The 20,236-nt window shown below is 32.2% G+C and overlaps 2 protein-coding genes and 1 non-coding gene across 3 annotated transcripts; all 3 read right to left on the bottom strand.

The window, feature by feature from the left end:
• Positions 1–1,739: 1,739 nt before the first annotated feature.
• LOC110667234 (probably inactive leucine-rich repeat receptor-like protein kinase At5g48380) lies at positions 1,740–4,374 on the bottom strand. The gene is made up of 2 exons (XM_021828028.2): positions 3,189–4,374; positions 1,740–2,905 (listed from the first exon to the last, which is right to left on the bottom strand). Exons 1-2 carry the CDS (start codon positions 4,068–4,070, stop codon positions 1,961–1,963), a joined length of 1,827 nt encoding a protein of 608 aa, XP_021683720.2. The 5' UTR covers positions 4,071–4,374; the 3' UTR covers positions 1,740–1,960.
• Positions 4,375–12,472: 8,098 nt separating this feature from the next.
• Positions 12,473–14,166, bottom strand: LOC110655409 (2-alkenal reductase (NADP(+)-dependent)). The gene is made up of 3 exons (XM_058152368.1): positions 13,922–14,166; positions 13,086–13,252; positions 12,473–12,525 (listed from the first exon to the last, which is right to left on the bottom strand). Exons 1-3 carry the CDS (start codon positions 14,164–14,166, stop codon positions 12,473–12,475), a joined length of 465 nt encoding a protein of 154 aa, XP_058008351.1.
• A 3,079-nt stretch (positions 14,167–17,245) lies between these two features.
• LOC131183564 (small nucleolar RNA R71) lies at positions 17,246–17,352 on the bottom strand. Its single transcript, XR_009151611.1, has one exon. It is a non-coding gene; the product is annotated as a small nucleolar RNA R71 (small nucleolar RNA).
• Positions 17,353–20,236: the final 2,884 nt, after the last annotated feature.

The raw sequence follows: 20,236 nt of genomic DNA, 5'->3' as shown, positions 1-20,236 counted from the left end.
AACAAAACATATAGAGATACATTGTCACTTTGTTCAGGAAAAGGTATTACAAGGAGAGATCGAGCTATATTCGATTAAGACACAAGACCATGTGGCCAACATATTCATGAAGAGTTTAAGTCCGTTAAAAATCATTGAGTTTCGAGAACAATTTGATATGAAAAATGAGAGTCGGTGCTAAGGGAGAGCATCACCACCTCTCTCCCTCTAGAAAAATCTACAAGGTTGCCAAATTATCAAGTGTGTAGGAGAAGTTTCATTGCCACCATTCTAGATTTTTCAAGGGACTTCATCATCGACTTCAAACTTGTGGCCCAAATTGCTTTACTTATCAACTTACTTCAAGTATAAATGAAGGTTTGTGTGTGCAGGGGGTTTATGCGAGTGAATGAGTAACCAATATGTATGAGGTGATCAAGGGTGAATGTCCTAGAGTCTAATTTGAATTGTTAGTGTTTGCACGTGAAGAGAGAGTGAGTGCCTTAAGAGTGAAAGTCTTGTGTATGTGTGATTATTGGTGTGTGTGAGAGGGAAAAATAATAGTGTGTGACGTGAGTGTTTTTTTTTTTTTTTAGTTCTAAAATTTCAATTTAGTCCCTCTTAATAAAAAGTTTTCTTCATTTAAGTCCACTTTAGCTTTGGGCTTCTTTTTTTTTTTTTCTCCCAATTTTTAAACATCTGTATCAATGTTATTATATATATTTTGGCATGTAACATCACAGCCTTGGAGATAATTTGGAACCAATGAAGTGCTATGTATGTCTACCCTATGAATAACTGTATAATTTTATTTTATTTTTGTTACTTTAGAGTTGCATTAGGCTCTTCTACTTGTGATGGAATATTTTTATTGACAATTAACCTTATACTATTGATTTTGGAAGTCCTATCTCGATTTAAATCCTAGTGCCGTTACAGCTCAAGTATTCAGATCGTGACAGGTATGAACTGTTCATGATGGATTATATTTTTTTTCATTATTGTATAATGGAAAAAACAAATTCAATGATTGGTTATGTATAAAATAAGTCCACACGTTTTATCCTTCATTTATATTAGCACTCAAGTAGAAATTGATTTCAACATTATTTAAGATTGTAAAGACACAGTCTAAAAGCAAGTTTATCTCATATTTCCAACGTGCACTGCAAGGCATAGAAAATCTGCTAATCCAAAGACCATTCACAAATTCAGAAGAGGATTGGATAGGTCGATGCTAGAATATTATGTCACACAGTCATGAAATTTTTCTGGCTAGGAGGAGCTATATCATTAATTCCAAGCAAATGCAGAGAAAGTTTACAAATATACATGATGTGAGAGTAAATTACGTCCCCTGATAAAGATTTTTCTTGTTTAGACCTCGTTTATCATGAATCTAAAATATAAGATATAAGTGGAACCTATCTATTAAATACATGGATCCCACTGTATTTTGAATCTATAATAAACTGATATAATAAAGAATCCCTTCCCCCCCCCCCTTTTTTTTTGGTATATTGGATAAAAAAAAATCTCAAGAGATTGGAGTTGTTATAATTTAAACCGACTTAATTAGTGGACTACTAATCCAATGTATGTGCTTCAAGTTGTTTAATTTTCTTAGCAAAAAAAGAATGATTACTGATAAAAGTGGTTAGGCCCTGAAAAAGCTTATGTTTCCTATAAGACCAATTTCGATTTACTCTACTCTCAACATTTTTTCAATTACATGATTAGTCATTTTAATAAAAATAAAATAAAATAAAACAAATAAATAATTATATAATATGAGGTTCTTGGACTAGGCACATATTGCAGTAGTGCTAGGCACTTGTACGCGAATACAAAGAGGCAACTGAATACTATGGAACAGACTACTAGATTAAATTTGCTTTATGTTTTCCTATATATGCGAATACAAATAGACAAATGCTTCAGTTCATCAATATTATTTTAGCATCAACATTTATCTGTAAAATTAGATAATTTCTGTTTGCTCAGCTATCTCTGAATTGTCTGCAAGGTAATATCTCTCTCCAATATTGCTTATTGTTTTGTACACATCAAGCATGCTGGGCCTCTGCTCTGAAACGCACTGTATGCACTCATATGCAACTCTAAGTAACTCAAAAATCTCACCATCATGTCCTTGCCCTATTATAGGGTTATCAATGGCATCATATAGACAAAAAGAGCTAGAGAAGAGAGCACTTACCCATTTATCCAAACTTCCATCATCAGAATTGTTTAAAGAAGTAGCCTTCTTCCCAGTGATTAGCTCAAGCAGCACAATTCCAAAGTTAAAAACATCTTCCTTGAGATAACACTGCTCCCAAAATTCAATATCCATAGAGAAACTCCAGCTCGAATTGTTCTCTTTTGGATTGATGAGCATCGCCTTTCCAAAGTTTGATAACTTGGGTTCAAAATTCTGATCAAGTAAAATGCTTTTTGCGCTTACGTTAAGATGAGCCACACGAAAATTGTCGCCATGGTGAAGCCATGCCATTCCTCTAGCTAAACCAACTGCAATTTTCACCCTCAAAGGCCACTCAAGAATCTTCTTCTTGTCCTCCTTTGAATGTAACCAATCGAAAAGGTTTCCAATTGATATATATTTATACACCAGAAGCCTCTGGTTTGATTCTATGCAGAATCCAAGGAGTGTAATTAGGTTTTCATGCCTCAGTCTACCTAGCGTCTTCAATTCAGACATGAACTGTTCTCCCAAGTCAAAGTGTTCTTCTAAGTCGAAGAAATTTGATAATCTCTTCACTGCAATAGACCAACCGTTAGGAAGGGTTGCCTTGTACATGGTCCCCATTTGTCCCAGCCCAATGATATTTTGTTGGTTAAAATTTTCTGTAGCTTTGCAGAGATCTCTGAAGTTCATCCTTGTAATATACTTTTCTGAGCTTGAAATCTGTGAATGGGTTTGCTTGATTAGTATTGAAGGATTTTCGAGTGTAAACATTACTTTTATTAAAATTGATAAAAAAAAATAATTTTTTTTATTCAAGTTAATTTTGACAAGTTTTTAAATACAGACAAAATTACAGAAACAAACAAGGTCTGAAATATTTTTAGCCATTAACCCTTAATTCTAATATTTATATTATTTATCATGCTATTTTACAATTATAGAAAGGAAGAAGATGATTATAGACTATAACTAAGGACTCAAGGTTGTGAGGGAGAAAGAGAACCTGTGTCTCTAGAAGGAACTCCATAGTTGACATGCTACCCAATTGGTCAACTTCTGTTTTCTTGCGCTTGCTCCTTCTGATCATCAACATAACCATAGCTGCAACTGTGATCATCTTATTCCTTTTCCCCACGTTCACCCAAGGTACACAATAGGACGCATACACAGTTGCAACTGAAACCGAAAAAACCACGTAACCAATCGCAAACCCACTCTTGAATGAATAATCAAATTTCCTTGGACGATGTACTCTGCATCTTTCCAACGGCCCTCCACAGAGTCCAACGTTATTTGCGTAGCTGTCAACTGAAATCGTAGCGTTCTGAAACATTGGCACTGGCCCTGATAATAGATTATTACTGACATTAAAGGCCTTTAGCCGAGTAAGCCAACCAATTTGTTCAGGAATATGACCTGTTAGACGGTTGTGGTCTAGTTTAAGAATATTTAGAGTAGAGCAATTGGCAATACTTAATGGGATTTCGCCCGAGAAATTGTTGGAGGATAGATCAAGGCTTGTAATAAATGGTAGTATTTTCGAGATGTTAAATGGAATTGGTCCCTGAAGCTCATTACTGGAAAGGTCTAAGCCTGTTAAGCTGGTACAATTCTGAATCCCCAGAGGGAATCGGCCCCTGAGCCCCATCTCAGAGAGTCTGAGATTTAAAACTTTGTTCTCATCAGGATGCCAGCAATCCACTCCAGTAAATCTACATATGTGGCCTTCGGAATTGTTGTTCAAGTCCCACGAAGACTTCAAGTTATCAAAAGGGTCTTCCAAGGAAGCTTTAATAGATCTTAAGCAAGCAAGATCAGTTTCAGTGGCCACAGTTGCAGTAAAAGTACCCAGCAATGACCAGATAAGTATGGAAAGAAACTGCATCAAAACAAGGAACCAAAGATGAATAGTTGCATGCAAAATATATGATAATAAAAGGAATGATATGAGAAAAAAACGATAAAATGAAACAAAATCATTTTAAATGAAGTAAGAATTTAAAGACCATATTTGAATCTCACAGCTCCTCCAGAACTTAATAAACAGAAACAAGAAATGTATAATTAGATGGAGGCACGGTTCATCAAGAGAATGATCTATAATTCCATTGTGAAATTAATGAGTCAAGCTCAGAAAACACGCTGCTAGAATTTCCACGAACGCCCAAAAAGGATAAAGCCAAAAATCAAAGTCCACAAAACTACTCTTACTTCTGATTTCTGAAGTACGCATTCTTAAATGCAGATCAGAAAATTCGACCCTTCTTAGTTGAAAGTTCAAGGTATTTGCCAAAGCATGTTGGCCGAATTTATAAAAACTTCTGATTTAAACTTAATTAGCCTATGAAGTAGTGTATAAGTTATTTTTTTAAAATTATTTTTAATATTAATTAATAAAAAATATGAGTTAATTACTTCCAATTGGCGAGGGGTTAATCTGAGGTTTGAATTAATTGGGTCAAAAACTCAAAAATGGATAAAATTAAACATAAATAAAAAGTTCAAGAGAAAAAAATAACCTTCTTCCAATTTTCTAAAACTTGTGCGCAATTTGAATTTTGATTTTAAATTAACTTTCACATATTTATACTATAAGCTTTAAAAGCATTACAAACTTCAGTACAAATTAATACTTTTTATATTCTTATCATTAAACAAGTTTTAACATTCATTTTAATTTAAAAAATTTTTATTTTACTAAAATAGAAATTAACAAAAATACAAGTGGTAGCTAGTTTTGTTCATACACTTTTTTTTTTTCTTTCTAATTTTGTAATTTTATCTTATATTTATTTGAAAGTTAAAAAAACATAATTGAAGAATATTAAATTTTCAATTAAGGTAAAATTTTATTCTGAAATGCCTAGAGAGCGTAGATATTCAAAAGAGAGAACCCTCCCCAAATACTTAATAAGCATTTTCTTTGTTCCTTTTTCTATACAAGGAGAAAAATTGTCCAATATTCATAGAAACTTGACCATATAACTAGAGATATGCAATTAGTCATTTTGATTTTAAATCATAAATAATTCATAAATTAAATTATCAAAATCTTATAATATTTAAATCAAATCGAATCAAAACAAAATAATAAAAGAACAAATTTAGCTCGGTTCGCTTCCGACTTGTTGATTTGTTGCCTTTCCTACATGTAAATATAATTAATTCAGAATTAAATGATAAATTAAAATAGTTCCAAATTCTACACCACAAGTTTGGCCCTTAGACCACGGCCTACTTTGCGGTTTGGCACTTAGACCACGGGTTGGCCTTGCAGTTTGGTACTTGGACCGTAATGGACACGCTGTCTACCCTCACATTGCAAAAACATGTGAGTTGGCACCCAGACCACTGTTTGATCTTGCTTGTGGGTGATGTCCACAGAACGTGGTTTACTCTGCGAGGAAATGAAAATGATAGCGCCCAAAAGTTGAGACTTTTATGCATAAGTTAATAAAACGCCCGATATGACATGAAGATCCATTCCGTTCAATTAGTTCCAATTTTTTTATCTGAATTAATCAAATCGAATAAAAAAAATTAAATAATCGCTGAAACTGAATTGAAAAACTAAAAGAATGAAATAGAAAAATCGAATTAGATCGATTTGATTTAATTTTTTGGATAAAATAAAAAATTGTTCACTCATTTATAACTATTTTTGCGATGAAATTCTAGATTTTCTATGAACCTAGAAAAGAAAGTTTAAACTACATAAGAGCACAAAAAATTTTAATACAACATAGAGACGAACAGAGAGAAGAGTTTTATCTTTATATCAATCCTTCTTCCATCAATAGGTTCTCCTCTCTTTTCGATTTTCTTCATCGCTGATTTCTTCTTTAACCGTTTAGCCATAAAAATCCAAAAATCTATATCTATATATAAATATTATAAACTAAGTGTTGAAAATATAGATTGAGCCATTCATGATGGGTGAACCCGAATCAAAGAATTTGTTGATTTTTTTTATGTATTAAATAAAAGAAAAAATAGTAAATATAAAATTCATAGAAAAGTTAATTGCATGGCAGTTAACAAAGACCATGCAATAACTTCTCTTAAGACCAACAATTGTGTCTATTAGTGTAGACACATATAACAAGAAACTTGGCTTCTGCACGTTAACATAGAAGCAAGGAAACCGTGGTACAAGAAAACAAAAAGTGTGTTTTGGTCTTCGTTCTTACACTCTCATTTTCAACCATTTTTTTTAGCATTAATTTCTGCAATTAAAAGTACACTTAACAAATATTGGATAGAGATTTTAGGATATTTTATATGAAAATGATGAGATGTGATCCATATAATTGAATTTACGTCTTGGGTTCTATAATTTTCTTCACAAAGTTTTAAAATAGGTTAACATAGTATTACCAAGTGGAAGTCTATTTATTTGCCAAATGGCACCTTAAATGGGGAGAACAATTTTTTTCTTTATTTTCATTTTAATGGTTCCTTGATCATTAGTAATAATTAATATGTATATGTTAAATAAAATTCATTAGTTGCATTATTATCATTAATTAATATTAAAAAATGTAAATAAAATTAATATATATCTATGCCTATGGATTATAATTATAAAAAATGTACATTTTGTTATTAGTAATAATTAATTTCTAATATATATATATGTAATTCATTTGTCTTATTCTTACCACTAATTAATATGTGACATTTTAATTTCTTATTACTTAATAAAAATTTAAATAAAATTAATATATCTATATCAATGAATTATAATTGCAAAAAATTCTTAAATTTGGAGCAAATAAGTACAAATAAATTAGAAATACAATCAAATAACAAAGTGATTACCATAAATTTAATGTATGTTATTTCTATATTTTTTAGCTATAAAAAGCCACAGTTACAAATATAAAAATGAACATAACTATGGCATATAAAAGGCTACAGTCAGAAGTTTATAAGCTTGAATTCATCAAGCAAAATTACTATTAAAAAAATAACTCTACTAAGCTTTAATAGCAGAAAAAAAAGGCTTGACAAATCTACAATCATTACAAACCTCCATCATTGAATCTTAAAAGTTATATTAAAAAATGTTTTCAGATATGATGAACAAGAGTTTTTACTAATATTTACAAGGTAAGTTCTTAAATTTTTAAGATTTTTTTTTTTTACATTTTTTAAATTTCAGCTGCTTTATTGTTGTTGTTTATTTTATTGATGAATTAAGCAAAGTTTCTTGAAATTTTAGGAAGTGAGATAGTCGAACCCCTTGGAAGACGGCAAGAATAAGCGTGGAAAATAGAAGTCATTGAAAAGCAAGTCTAAAATAGCATGGAAATATAAGTCTTGAAATTGATCCAGTAGAGAGAGAGATGAGGTTTCCTTGCACATGGGGCTGAAACTGTTGATAGTGAGAAAGGACCCCGTCAACTGAGATGGCCCGGCTAATTAATCTATATTTGAAAATATTGTTTGTTAAATATTCTCAAAGTATGAGAAAAGAGAGATTATTCACTACTCTGTAAATTTACTCTCTCTTACAATCATTTAGAGTTCACTTTTTACATTTTAAAAATAAAACAATAGTCCAAAAAAAACTTTATAATTTCTCATAAAGTGTATTTGATACCACATACGCTTGCAGCCACATAAAATTGATGAAAATAATTTTAAATTTATGTGAATATAAATATAATACACCAAGTGGTGCAGCGTGAAACACTCAAAGAAAAACATTCACACAATACACAATGCATTTGAGAGAAAAATATAACTCTACTGAAAATTATACTAATAAAAATCTGAAACTCAATTACACATAAATTAGGTTTTTATAGAGTTGGAAGTGCCTTAAGGATGTTGGAGTAGCTTGGTTAACTAAGCTATTCAATGGCATACTAAAATTAGGAAAGACTACAAATGACTTGAGAAATATCACTTTTTGGATCCTATCCTTAAGAACAAAGGAGACCTCCAAATTTGGACAAACTACCAGGCATAAGTTGCCAATGAAACAATGGGAAAAAGTGATTGAGCGCTAACTTAGGGACATTAGTAAGGTATCAGAGAACTAGTCTGGATTTATGCCTAGTAGATCTACGTGCAATAAAGCCTATCTTTCTATTAAGCAGATCAATGGAAATTTATAAGGAAAGGAAGGATGATCTCCACTTGGTATTTAACGACCTAGAAAAGGTATATGATAGAGTGTCGAGGGAAGTTCTCTAGTGCATGCTGGAGAAGAAAGGAGTCAATATGAAATATATATATATAATTGTCAATAAGGACATGTATGAAGGGCCGATGACAAGTATAAGAACAGTGAGTTTGCATCAGGGATCGACTTTGAGTTTGTACCTATTTGCTTTATTTGTGGATGAGTTAACTAGTCATATTTAAGATGATGTTCCAAGGTGTACATTATTTGCAGATATTGTTGTCTTAGTAGACAAAACTAGTGAAGGGGTTGATTAAAAGTTGGAGTTGTGGAGAAGGACTCTTAAGAATAAGGGTTTTAGAATAAGTAAAAGTAATATATGCATTGTGAGTTTAACTTTTTGATTGGATGGAGTTTTAGTTCCAACATGCAATCAATTCAAGTATTTAAGTTTTTATCATCCAAAAGAAAGGAGATGAGGGCGTAACTCATAGGACAAAAATAAGATGGATGAAGTGGAGGAGTGCAACGAAGGTGTTATGCGACTGTAAGATGCTTAACAAAATGAAAAGTAAGTATTATAGAATTGTGATCATGCCAGCTATGATGTATAAGAGTGAATATTGCGCATCTAAGGTATAACATATTTATAAAATGAGTGCAACAGAGATGTGGATGTTAAGTAAGATGAATGTCTAGTATTACGAAAATGGATAAGATTAGAAATGATCATATCTACTACAGAGTGCATGTAGCACACATCGAGAATAAAATGAGTGAGTATTGATTAAGATGTTTTGGTTTTGTCCAATTCAAATAATAAAATGCTCCAAATGAAAATAATATAAATTAGTGATAGAATGAGTGAGGTGAAAAAGGAAGAGACCTAAAATGATGTGGAGGGAAATAATATTAAAGGATTTGCAATCTTTGAATATATGCGATATTGGTTTTGAATAGAGCTGAATGGCGAAAAAAGATCTATACAACTAATTCTAACTAGTTTAAAATAAAGGTTTGTTGTTATTGTTGTGTGAAATATTTGCTATGGTCAGAGGTTAGTATTTCAATCTTTATTTTTAGATTTTCATTGTGGTTTGTGATTATTTATGTAAACATGTATATATTTTGTATTTGATTTACATGTAGTATCAGGTAAATTGTAATCACTGCCTAGAATTTTAATGTGTAAACATACCTTTTTTCTTATGCCAAATTGGATAGAAAATGCCAAACATTTTCGCTAATTAGTAATTACATCCCAACATTCTAATTTTGTATCACATATCCCAACTTTTAAGTTTATGAGCAATATTGTATCCAAATCTCAAAATCTTAGAATTTATTTTTTTTAGCTACAACAAAATGCATTGACTATAAACTACTTTTTGGCTTCATTTTGTTATCAATAACTGTTCTAAATGGACAAAATTCAAAATCTCCCAAATTAATTTCGAAGTTTTGGCTATAATCACTTCCAATTTTAAAGATTGGGATCTATGATCCAAGATTACAATGTTTAGATATAATTACCAATTAACAAATATGTTTGATCTTTTATGTCTAATAGGCCTTGTTTTATTTAGGGGCGATGTATATATTGTTAGATCAAACTAATCTATTATTTAAATTTGGGCATTGTTGCTGATTTAATAATTTCAGGTTGTTTCTATTTGATCAAATTTGACTCATTATATTCTTGAGATATTTATGTTTTCTGCCCTGAAAATTATATAAAAGATTTTAGTCCAAAAAAATAGTTTATTGTATCCAAATTTTAAAGTTTATTTCATTTCATTGAGACATTGTTATGACATAACAAATTTCCGTTTATGATATGCTTTTTTTGTATATATCTTTATTCTTATTGTGATGTAATGTGATTACTTAGATATTTAAATGGTCAAGAGTTACTTCAGCACATTTACTATGATAATATATATTAAAATCTTTTGCAATAATTTATTTGATCTCATTGAGTTTTATTGACATTAATCTTTAATTAAATACGTTAATATAATTAATTTAGCCCGTAGAAAAATTTTTATATTCAGTGTTTAATTAGAATAAAATGATAATTACTTTTTAATTTCTTAATTAATCCATAGTTATGAAGAAATATTAATAATTTGATAATTTTATCAGAAAATATATGAATTATTATGTATTAAAATGTCACGACTCGATTTTATGGATCAGATCGGTACTAAGATTTGCGCTAGTATAAAGCTCTCGACATCCGTAGTAAGCCTCACTATTCCTAAACTCATAACTAAGCCCAAATTCAAGGCCCAACATACATAACAAAATAAAATAAAATAAAATATTATAAATCAATATTGGCCAGCTCAACCAAAAAATCATCATAATCCACAACTAGAGAAACTCAACTCAACCCTGATGCCAATGTGCATAAACCATTTAATTTTTCATTAATTAATATATTATATTTATAAAATTGTGTCACAATTGTAATGGCCCGGCCCACTAGTGATATTGTCCTCTCTGGGTCGAAGCCCTCACGGTTTTTAAAACGCGTCACTAGGGTTACGAACCACCAACTTATAAACCCAGCATCTCTCCCGTGTTTTGTCGATATGGGATTTGCCTAGGGTGTTACAATCCACCCCCTTATGGGACTCAGCGTCCTCGCTGAGTTTTGCCCCACCATCGTTCAAGTTTGCACGCGGAGCGGCTCTGATACTACAAATGTAATGGCCCGGCCCACTAGTGATATTGTCCGCTTTGGGTCGAAGCCCTCACGGTTTTTAAAACGCATCACTAGGGGTTACGAACCACCAACTTATAAACCCAGCATCTCTCCCGTGTTTTGTCGATGTGGGATTTGCCTAGGGTGTTACAACAATGAAGTTCTAAGAATAAAATAAATAATTAAAGTCTAATAAATAAGTAAAAAATCCTAATTTACAATATTATACTCTACGGGAAATAGTGCAGTTTAGACTCTGAAGAAAATTACTCATCCTACAACTTAGGAAAAATTATTGAATACGAGTGAGTGTTCAACTTGGTGAGTTTAAATATTGATTATAGATGCAATATCTATAACTACCTAAAACTAATACAATTCTACCATGAAATGTATATCCAACACATATAACAAATAGTGTACCCAATATTCAAACAAGATAATAATTTAGAGCTACTCACGCACCCAGTGTATTACATCAATATATAAATATGAAAGTTGATTCACTATACAGCTTTTTCAATCCAAAATCCGTCAACGAGCTTAACTCAAGCTGGACTTTCGCTTAAATCTATGTACGGGGGTCAACGAGATCAACTCAAAGCCGTGCCTCACCCCAACTTTTTATATCCATAGGGACCAAGTTCTAGTGAGACTAGCTCAAGCCACAACTACCCGTCCAATCCTGATCCATCATATGCCATATGTAACACACACTCACACAACTCCAAATTATCCTCAAGGCAGCAAACACAATTAATTATCAACAAATAAATATGCAATAACAGGAATACCTCTAATATATTTTAACTAATTATATGCATAATTAAATAAATATTTATAAAAATACATGAGCATGCCAGATATATAAATAGTATTGAAATTACAAAAATAACCAATAAATAATTTACAGAGCTGACGAGTCAACTGTAGCTAGTCTGGACGAAAGAAGAAGGCGGCTGACTCTAATCACCTACATAGACACATTGATCTCTATTAATTGACTGACAGAATAGAGCAATTAATTTAATTTACAAAAGCAAGAATAAATCCTAAAGTCTTGCCAAAATTTTAGCAGAGTCTCCCTTATAACTGGACTTAACCCCTTGCATGAAAACTCAACAAAATGCAACACACCAGGCCCCATGCCCATAACAATAATATTACACGCCCATCCATGGCCTATAAGAATCTAATCTAATCCTAATAATCTAAACTCTAACTCGGATCCCTAACTTCTCTATGATCCAATTAATTATATATAAAAAAAAACACTCTAAAAGTTCTGAAAATATTCCTGGGGGTCCTTCCCATCATTTTAAAGTCTATAAAATTTATTTTAATTATTTTTAGCATACAGGAAATATTTTACAAATTAATTAGCTATTCTAAAATTAGGTAAAAACTATACACTTTGAGTTTGAGATTACCTTTGCAAAAATTACTATCTGGAACAAATATTACAGAAACCAAAGTAAGCAATCATACCAGGCATACCTACAAAAAACCCAAAAAAAAAAAGTAAACAATAACAAAATAACCAGATACACGACAAAAGTAATTGCTAATTTATTCAGTAACCCAAAATAAGCAACAAAAGAAAAGGATTTAATCATACAAAATCTTTTTTCTGCTACGGAAACAAGCTCAGAGAGGGAGGATGCTATGACTCCATACACATGCTCACACACACTTGCAGATTTTGCTTGATACAATCCTCTCTAATTCTAGTTTGCGATTAAGTCTCGGTTATTGTTGTTAATCTTCCCTAATTACATTGATAGATGGTAAAATGTGAAAGCATCAACTTAATCTAATGGTGTCTAACAAGAAAAGGGCTTATTAAATAAAAATGAAATATTAAAGTACTTTAGTGTATAAATTAAAAGTAGATAAACCATGTTGAAAGCACACTACAAATTTAAGAGAGAATTCAAACATATTTTGATTAGAGATTGAAAACCATATCCAAAAAAGAAAAGGAAAACCTGAGACAATTCCTTCAAAACAAAAAATCCCAGTTAATGTGAACACCATTAATTGAAGAAAGAACTTACCTAGAAGTCCAGTATAGTAGGAAAGGGGTACATCAGTATGGAAGACTTTAAAGAAGCTCTCAGGTGCTATTATAAGACTGTATTCTTCCCAGTTGGTTAAACCCCATACCAAGTCACCTTTCTTCATGTCAGGGTGCCCAGAATCCTCCACTTTAGCCACTCCCAGACTAAAGTGGTTGTTGAAAAAAAATACTAAGAAGAATAATAAGAATACTGATCCAAGTAACACTTTGATCTCTCTTCTATTTTATTAATTTTTTTTTTTTTTTTAAATTTAGCTCCAACTTGTGAAGCTCATTACCTTATAGCCCTTGTCATGGGGTTTCTACCATTCTTACAGGGCTATCCCATGACTTTCAATCAATTTTCGTACACTCATTAAACAGAGAGAGACAAATAACAAAAGGAAAAAAAAATCCCAATTTACACATTTTAAGAAAATTTCAATTATGAACAAGTTGTATGATTGAAAAAACAACCCATTGTAACTGTAAGAAAAAAAATTCACTATCCTCATATTTGAAAATTATAATTTTACAAAAATATTTAATTTAATTGATTTCTTTTTCCCAATTCTCAAACACCAAACGAAATTAAAGAAATGGAGATAAAATATGATTGTGTTGAGAATTCAATTGAATTCTTGGTTTATTCCAAAGGAATTTCCACAAATAAAAAAATAAGTAAAAGTAAAGTGAGAGGATACTGTGCGAGTCATCATCAACAATCAAATGTACACTAAAACCAAACAACTATTTTTGGTAACCAAGAACCTAACAGAAAAAAAAAAAATAAATAAATAAAATAAAAATAAAAAGATAAAGAAGGAAGTCAACATTACAGAGCCTAGACGGTATGAAGCGAAGTTGGGATCTTCAGAAGGGAGACTTCTCATTTTACCCCTCAAGTATGGATCGCAGGACAAGTAGAGATTCTTGACCAAAATAGCTTTGCTACCTTCTGGTACATTGAGCTTAGTGCAAGCAGTGATCAAGTACATGTCTGAGTCTGCAGGAAAACCACTCACGTAATTCTTGAATATCACTTGCTCGTTGCTCACTACCTCATTCTCACCCGCCATGGCTTTTTCCCTTTCTTGAGATGGATCTCTCTTCTCAATCCTTATTGTTGCGGATTGTAGATGATCATAGACCGAATGCACTATTTAAATCAAATTATAATCTCCATAATTTAGAAATTCAATTTAATTTTTAAATTTTAATATATTCCATTTGATTTTTAAAAATAAAAAAAAAATTAAAATAATAGAATAGATTGACATTTACTTTTTCTTTCTCATTTTCTTATCTCTAGAATTATAAATTGAAATATGTCAATACTAAAAGAGAGAAACGAAAAAATAATTTCTTCACAAAATATTCAGTTATATTATAAATTTAAAATATTTATATATATAATAGAATGTATAAAGTATATAAAAAAATATCAAAATGTAAAAATTTTATCAGTTTAAAACAATTATAATTTTTATGAAAATATAAGTATTACATAATAGTGATTTATATTTTATATAACTTTAAAATATAAATTCTATCATTTGAAAGAATAAAAAAAAATATTAAAGTATTATACCAAATATATATATATATATATATATATATATATATATATATATATATATATATATATATATATATATATATATATATATATATATATATATATATATATGAGGGGCTAATTTATGAACAGATGAAAATATTTTTTTATGTTAATATTTATTTATGAAAATTATTAACTATTATAATTACGATTATAATTTTGAGATGACCATACGAAGTGTTCCTGTGATAAGTGTATAATTTATTAATTTTACTCCCATCACATTTAGTGTTTTTAGTATGTTTTTATGCATAATTCAGTTAATTAAAGTATATTTATCATTTAGGCATATTTTTAGATAGTTGTTGGAATAATTATGTTAAATAGAGAAATTTTTAACATTGGCATTAATTTGACTCTTGCTGTATTTTTCAGGGTTTTGGTAAGTTCTAGAGCATAGAAGTGTGGAAGAAAGCTTGGAAAGTTCAAAGGTCTCAGAAGTGTTGTTGATACAAAGTACACGGGTCGTGTAAGCACAACTACGGACCCGTGTAACATTATGCCAGAAGAAATCCAGAGAACCGAGGAAGAAACAAAGTACACGGGCCGTGTAACTTGATCCGTGTAAATCCTGGAGACCCGTGTAACCTTCTGTGCCAATGCAAGACATACCCATTTAGCTCCAGTAAGTTACACGGCCCTGGGCCGTGTAGTGATTCACGGGCCGTGTATCCGTCGATAATCAGTTTCCTGATTTTGCTCCAGTTGCAATTTTTGATAGAGAGAAAGACTCTTAACACCTCAGGGACTCTAAAAACCTAACCCTAGGCCATTTGTTATAAATAGAAGAGGCAACAGCCGACGTAGGGGGGATCAGACCTTCGTTCTCCATTCACATTCTAGATTTCTTCAATTTTCTTCTTTAATTTTCTGTAAGTCATGAACATGAGTGGCTAAGTTTTTAATTCAGTTCAAGGGATTCAAGTTCTTTTGCGTGATTTGTGAGACCAGGTTCTTAATTTAATTTATGTCTTTTGAATATCTATTATTTTCTGATTTCATTGTCTTTAATCTATTGAATGATTTGCTAAAAAGGCCTATTAGTTAATTGTTTGATGTGATCAATTGCTAGTTCATCTTCATAATCCGTAATTATTGTATAAGATTGAACATGAGTAGCACTTAGGTTTTATTGATCCCATTTTTTGATAATAACCTAAGGAAACAATAGGGTGAATTAAATGATTTATGCTTTATAAATTATTGTTCAGCTTAACTACTTCCTTTTCTTAAAGCAATTATTAATTTGATGAGGATTGCTTAATACCAATTCAGTTAATAATTAGAGTCAATAAGAGTGCTGGGCTCGAATTGATTAGTATAGGGAAGTTAGAGGTTTTACCTCGCTGTTTGGTAAATCTACGTTAAGTATTCAATAAGATATAATTGTATTTCTTTTGTCTATGATCGAATCAATGCATTGGAATGTGAATTGCCTTAGACTGAAGTTTGTTTAATTTGAGAGTTTCATATTTAATTTTAGTTCTTAATTTCTGATTTCTGATTTCTTCTTTGGACTGCGAATTACCCCTCCCCCCCAACCTTTGTTTCTTTTTCCATTACACAAGTGCACAAAATTTAGTAATTCAGTCTCTAGGGTTCGACTTGAATTTACCACTTACTGTAGAAAATATTTTATAGCTGGTAATTTTAGTTAATTTAATTTCTGGTGGAATCGACAACCATCAAGAATTTTGGTGCCATTGCAGGGGATTGAAATTTATTAGATTTCTTATTTTTAGTGTTAGGATATTCTGTTATTAATTTTGTTTGTGAAGTGTTGCTATTTTAAGGTTTTTGAAAAAATTTGCGGTGTTACTATTCATCGATAGATTTTTGGTTGAATTAGTAGGGCGGCCCATACCTATTTTGAAGGAAATGACATTCTGATCAAGACCAATAAATTCCTTGGCCCCACCCTCTTGAGGCCAAATTCCATCATTTTCTAGGGCTTTGAGGCATTTTTCTATTTTTACTTTGATTTCTTTTTATTTATGACAAGAACTTCTCAATCTGGTGAGTTGATCTTTGATCCAAAAGTAAAAAAAATAGCTAAACAGTTGAGAAAATTGGCTAAGCAAGCTAGGCAGATTCCAAGTACATTTGAAAGAGTCCAATCTCCAAGGCAATTAAGTTCGGATTCAGATTTGGATTCAAATTCCGAAAATGAAACCATGGCTGCTAGAACCTTGAAAGAGTTGGCTGCTTCTGATCTAAACCAACTGCCTTTGTGTATTCAATACCCTACTTTAAATGTTGCTTTTGAGTTGAAATCTGGACTAATTCATTTATTACCTAAGTTTCATGGTCTTGCAGGTGAGGATCCATATAAGCATTTAAAAGAATTTCATGTTGTGTGTTCCAGCATGAAACCTCAAGGAGTTTCAGAGGATCAAATCAAGCTTCGAGCTTTTCCTTTCTCATTGGAAGGCACAACTAAGGATTGGTTATATTAGCTTCCTTCTGGATCTGTCAACTCATGGAATGGGATCAAGCAGATATTTCTGGAGAAGTATTTTCCTGCTTCCCATGCTGCCAACATAAGAAAAGAAATTTGTGGCATCCAGCAATACAATGGAGAGAGTTTGTATGAGTATTGGGAAAGATTTAAGAAACTGTGTGTAAGCTGTCCCCATCATCGAATAAGTGAGTAGCTCTTGATTCAGCATTTCTATGAGGGACTTCTACCAATGGACCACAGTATGATAGATGCTGCTAATGGAGGAGCTTTGGTTGATAAGACACCAGATGAAGCAAGGAGGCTAATTGCTAACATGGCAGTAAACTCTCAGCAGTTTGGAATGAGAATAGATCATACACCTAGGAAGGTTAATGAGGTAAGTACATCTAACCTTGAGAAACAGATTTCTGATTTAACTTCTTTGGTGAGGCAATTGGCTGAAGGGAACATGCAAACTATTAAGGTATGTGGAATTTGTTCGGGTTCGGGTCATGTTACTGACATGTGTCCTGCATTACAAGAGGATGAATCAATGCAACATGCTAATGCAGTAGGAAATTATGGACAGTCACAACATAGGTATGATCCCTTTTCCAATACTTATAATCTAGGATGGCGAGATCATCCTAATCTGAGTTATGGGAATCAACCTGTGCAAAATTGATACCACCAGCAAAGACCACAAGTGAATCAACCACCTCCACCTCCCTTAAATCAAGGTATGTCACTTGATGAAATTGTTAAGGCTTTGGATAATAATATACAATAGTTTCAACAGGAGACTAGAAATAGCATTCAAAATATAGAGAGGCAGATTGGTCAGTCAGCTTCATCTGTGAGCAAACTTGAAGCTCAAGGTTCTGGAAAGCTTCCATCACAAACAGTCATGAATCCTAGAGAAAATGCAAGTGCTATACTATTGCGGAGTGGGAAGGAAGTTGATAATCAGACTCCACATGAGTCAATGAAAAAGAAGAAGCAAGGAGCAAAAGAGTCTGTAGTTCCTGAAGTTGAGGTAAATACTTAACCTAAACTGAATAAGGTTAATAATTTTGTTCTTCCTCCATTCCTCTACAGGTTAGCCAAGACAAAGAAAGAAGAACAAGAGAAAGAAATTTTGGAGACTTTTAGAAAGGTAGAGGTCAATATACCTTTACTTGATGCGATTAAACAAGTTCCTAGGTATGCCAAATTCCTTAAGGAATTATGCACTACAAAGCGTAAGTTAAGGAATAATGAGAAGATCAGTGTGGGGGAAAATGTGTCAGAATTAATTCAGCGAAAATTAGACCCTAAGTGTAAGGATCTAGGCTTGTTTTCTATTCCCTGCAGAATAGGTGATTCTAAATTTGAACGTACAATGACAGATTTAGGAGAACCTATTAATGTCATGTCATATTCAATTTTCTAGACTTTGAATTTGGGTCCTTTGAAAGAAACCTGTGTTATTATTTAGTTAGCTTATTGTAACACCCTAGGCAAATCCCACATCGGCAAAACACGAGAGAGATGCTGGGTTTATAAGTTGGTGGTTCGTAACTCCTAGTGACACATTTTAAAACTGTGAGGGCGTCGGCCCAGAGCGGACAATATCACTAGTGGGCCGGGCCATTACATTTGTGGTATCAGAGCCGCTCCGCGTGCAACCTTGAACGATGGTGGGGCAAACCTCAGTGAGGATGCTGAGTCCCATAAGGGGGGTGGATTGTAACACCCTAGGCAAATCCCACATCGGCAAAACACGGGAGAGATGCTGGGTTTATAAGTTGGTGGTTCATAACTCCTAGTGACGCGTTTTAAAACAGTGAGGGCGTCGGCCCAGAGCGGACAATATCACTAGTGGGCCGGGCCATTACACTTATCGTTCTAATGCTTACCCATTGGGAGTTGTTGAGGATGTGTTGGTGCAGGTTGGAGAATTGATTTTTCCTGTAGATTTTTACATTTTGGATATGGAGGACAGTGTTTCCACATCAAAGTCAGCTTTGATTTTGTTTAGAAGACCTTTCCTAAAAACTGCCAAGACAAAAATTAATGTGGATGAGGGTACCTTAACTATGAAGTTTGATGGAGAGACTATTAAATTTAATATCTTTGATGCCATGAGGTATCATGCTAATGATCATTCTGCCTTTTCTATTGATGTTGTTGATACAATTTTGCAGGATGTTTTTGAGTTTAGCATGGAGGATGAGTTAGAAAGAAAATCACAATTGCATGAATTAGAGGAAATTTGCCTTAAGGCTTATGAGAACTCTAAGATCTATAAAGAAAAGACTAAGGCATTCCATGACAAACTAATTCTAAGGAAGTAGTTTGTGGTTGGACAAAAAGTTTTATTGTATAATTCCATATTGAAGCTGATGCTGGGTAAGTTGCGTTCTCGTTGGATTTGACCCTTTGTTGTTACTAATGTGTTTCCTTATGGTGTAGTTGAAATTCAAAGTTTAGGAACTAACAAAGTGTTCAAGGTCAATAGTCATGAACTCAAGCTATTTTATGAGGGGTTTCAGGAGCATTCAGTGGATTAAAGAGCTTTGCCATGTCGAGCTAACGATGATAAACAAAAGCACTTCTTGGGAGGCAACCCATGGGTGGCTTGTTAGCTACAATCAAATTTATTTTCTTTTCCTTACTTCATTTTATTTTCTGGCATTTTTTTTTTCTTTTCTTATGCATTTGGGCTTTACATTGGGGACAATGTAAGTTTTAAGTGGGGGGGAGGAGAAAGTTGATTTCAAAAAATTAAAAAAATAAAATAAAATAAAATAAAAATTTTTTCTCATAAGCTTGATTCATGATTCTTTATTAACTCTCAGAGAGAAGTGCTTTGTCCTTGAAATGACTTTTCTATTTTAGGTTGAATTTTTGAGATTTTAGGCAAGGTAATAGTAACTTTAATGATGGATTTTCCCTCTTCTCCATACCATAGAGCAATATTTTTTTTTTTTTTTGCGTAAATCATTTAGGCTTGATTTAATGGTGAAATGATTAGTTATGTGTGCTTTAAACTGGTGTATGCATATGTCAGAACTTTGTTTAATCTATCAGGGTACTTTATAATATG

This window comes from Hevea brasiliensis, chromosome 9 (assembly GCF_030052815.1).
Source record: "Hevea brasiliensis isolate MT/VB/25A 57/8 chromosome 9, ASM3005281v1, whole genome shotgun sequence".
NCBI lineage: Eukaryota > Viridiplantae > Streptophyta > Magnoliopsida > Malpighiales > Euphorbiaceae > Hevea > Hevea brasiliensis.
The sequence above is the reverse complement of the archived record's forward strand: the minus strand, read 5'-3'. Positions and strand labels throughout refer to the sequence as shown.

Bases quoted from the DNA above. Each gene is read 5' to 3' on its own strand.
- LOC110667234 (XM_021828028.2), bottom strand. From the start codon at position 4,070: ATGCAGTTTCTTTCCATACTTATCTGGTCATTGCTGGGTACTTTTACT. The intron at 2,906-3,188 runs GTTCTCTTTCTC...ACCCATTCACAG, and splicing joins AGTTCCTTCTAGAGACACAG to ATTTCAAGCTCAGAAAAGTA.
- LOC110655409 (XM_058152368.1), bottom strand. From the start codon at position 14,166: ATGGCGGGTGAGAATGAGGTAGTGAGCAACGAGCAAGTGATATTCAAG. The intron at 13,253-13,921 runs GTTGACTTCCTT...CAACCACTTTAG, and splicing joins TACCGTCTAGGCTCTGTAAT to TCTGGGAGTGGCTAAAGTGG. The intron at 12,526-13,085 runs GTAAGTTCTTTC...GGTTTTTTGTAG, and splicing joins CTACTATACTGGACTTCTAG to GTATGCCTGGTATGATTGCT.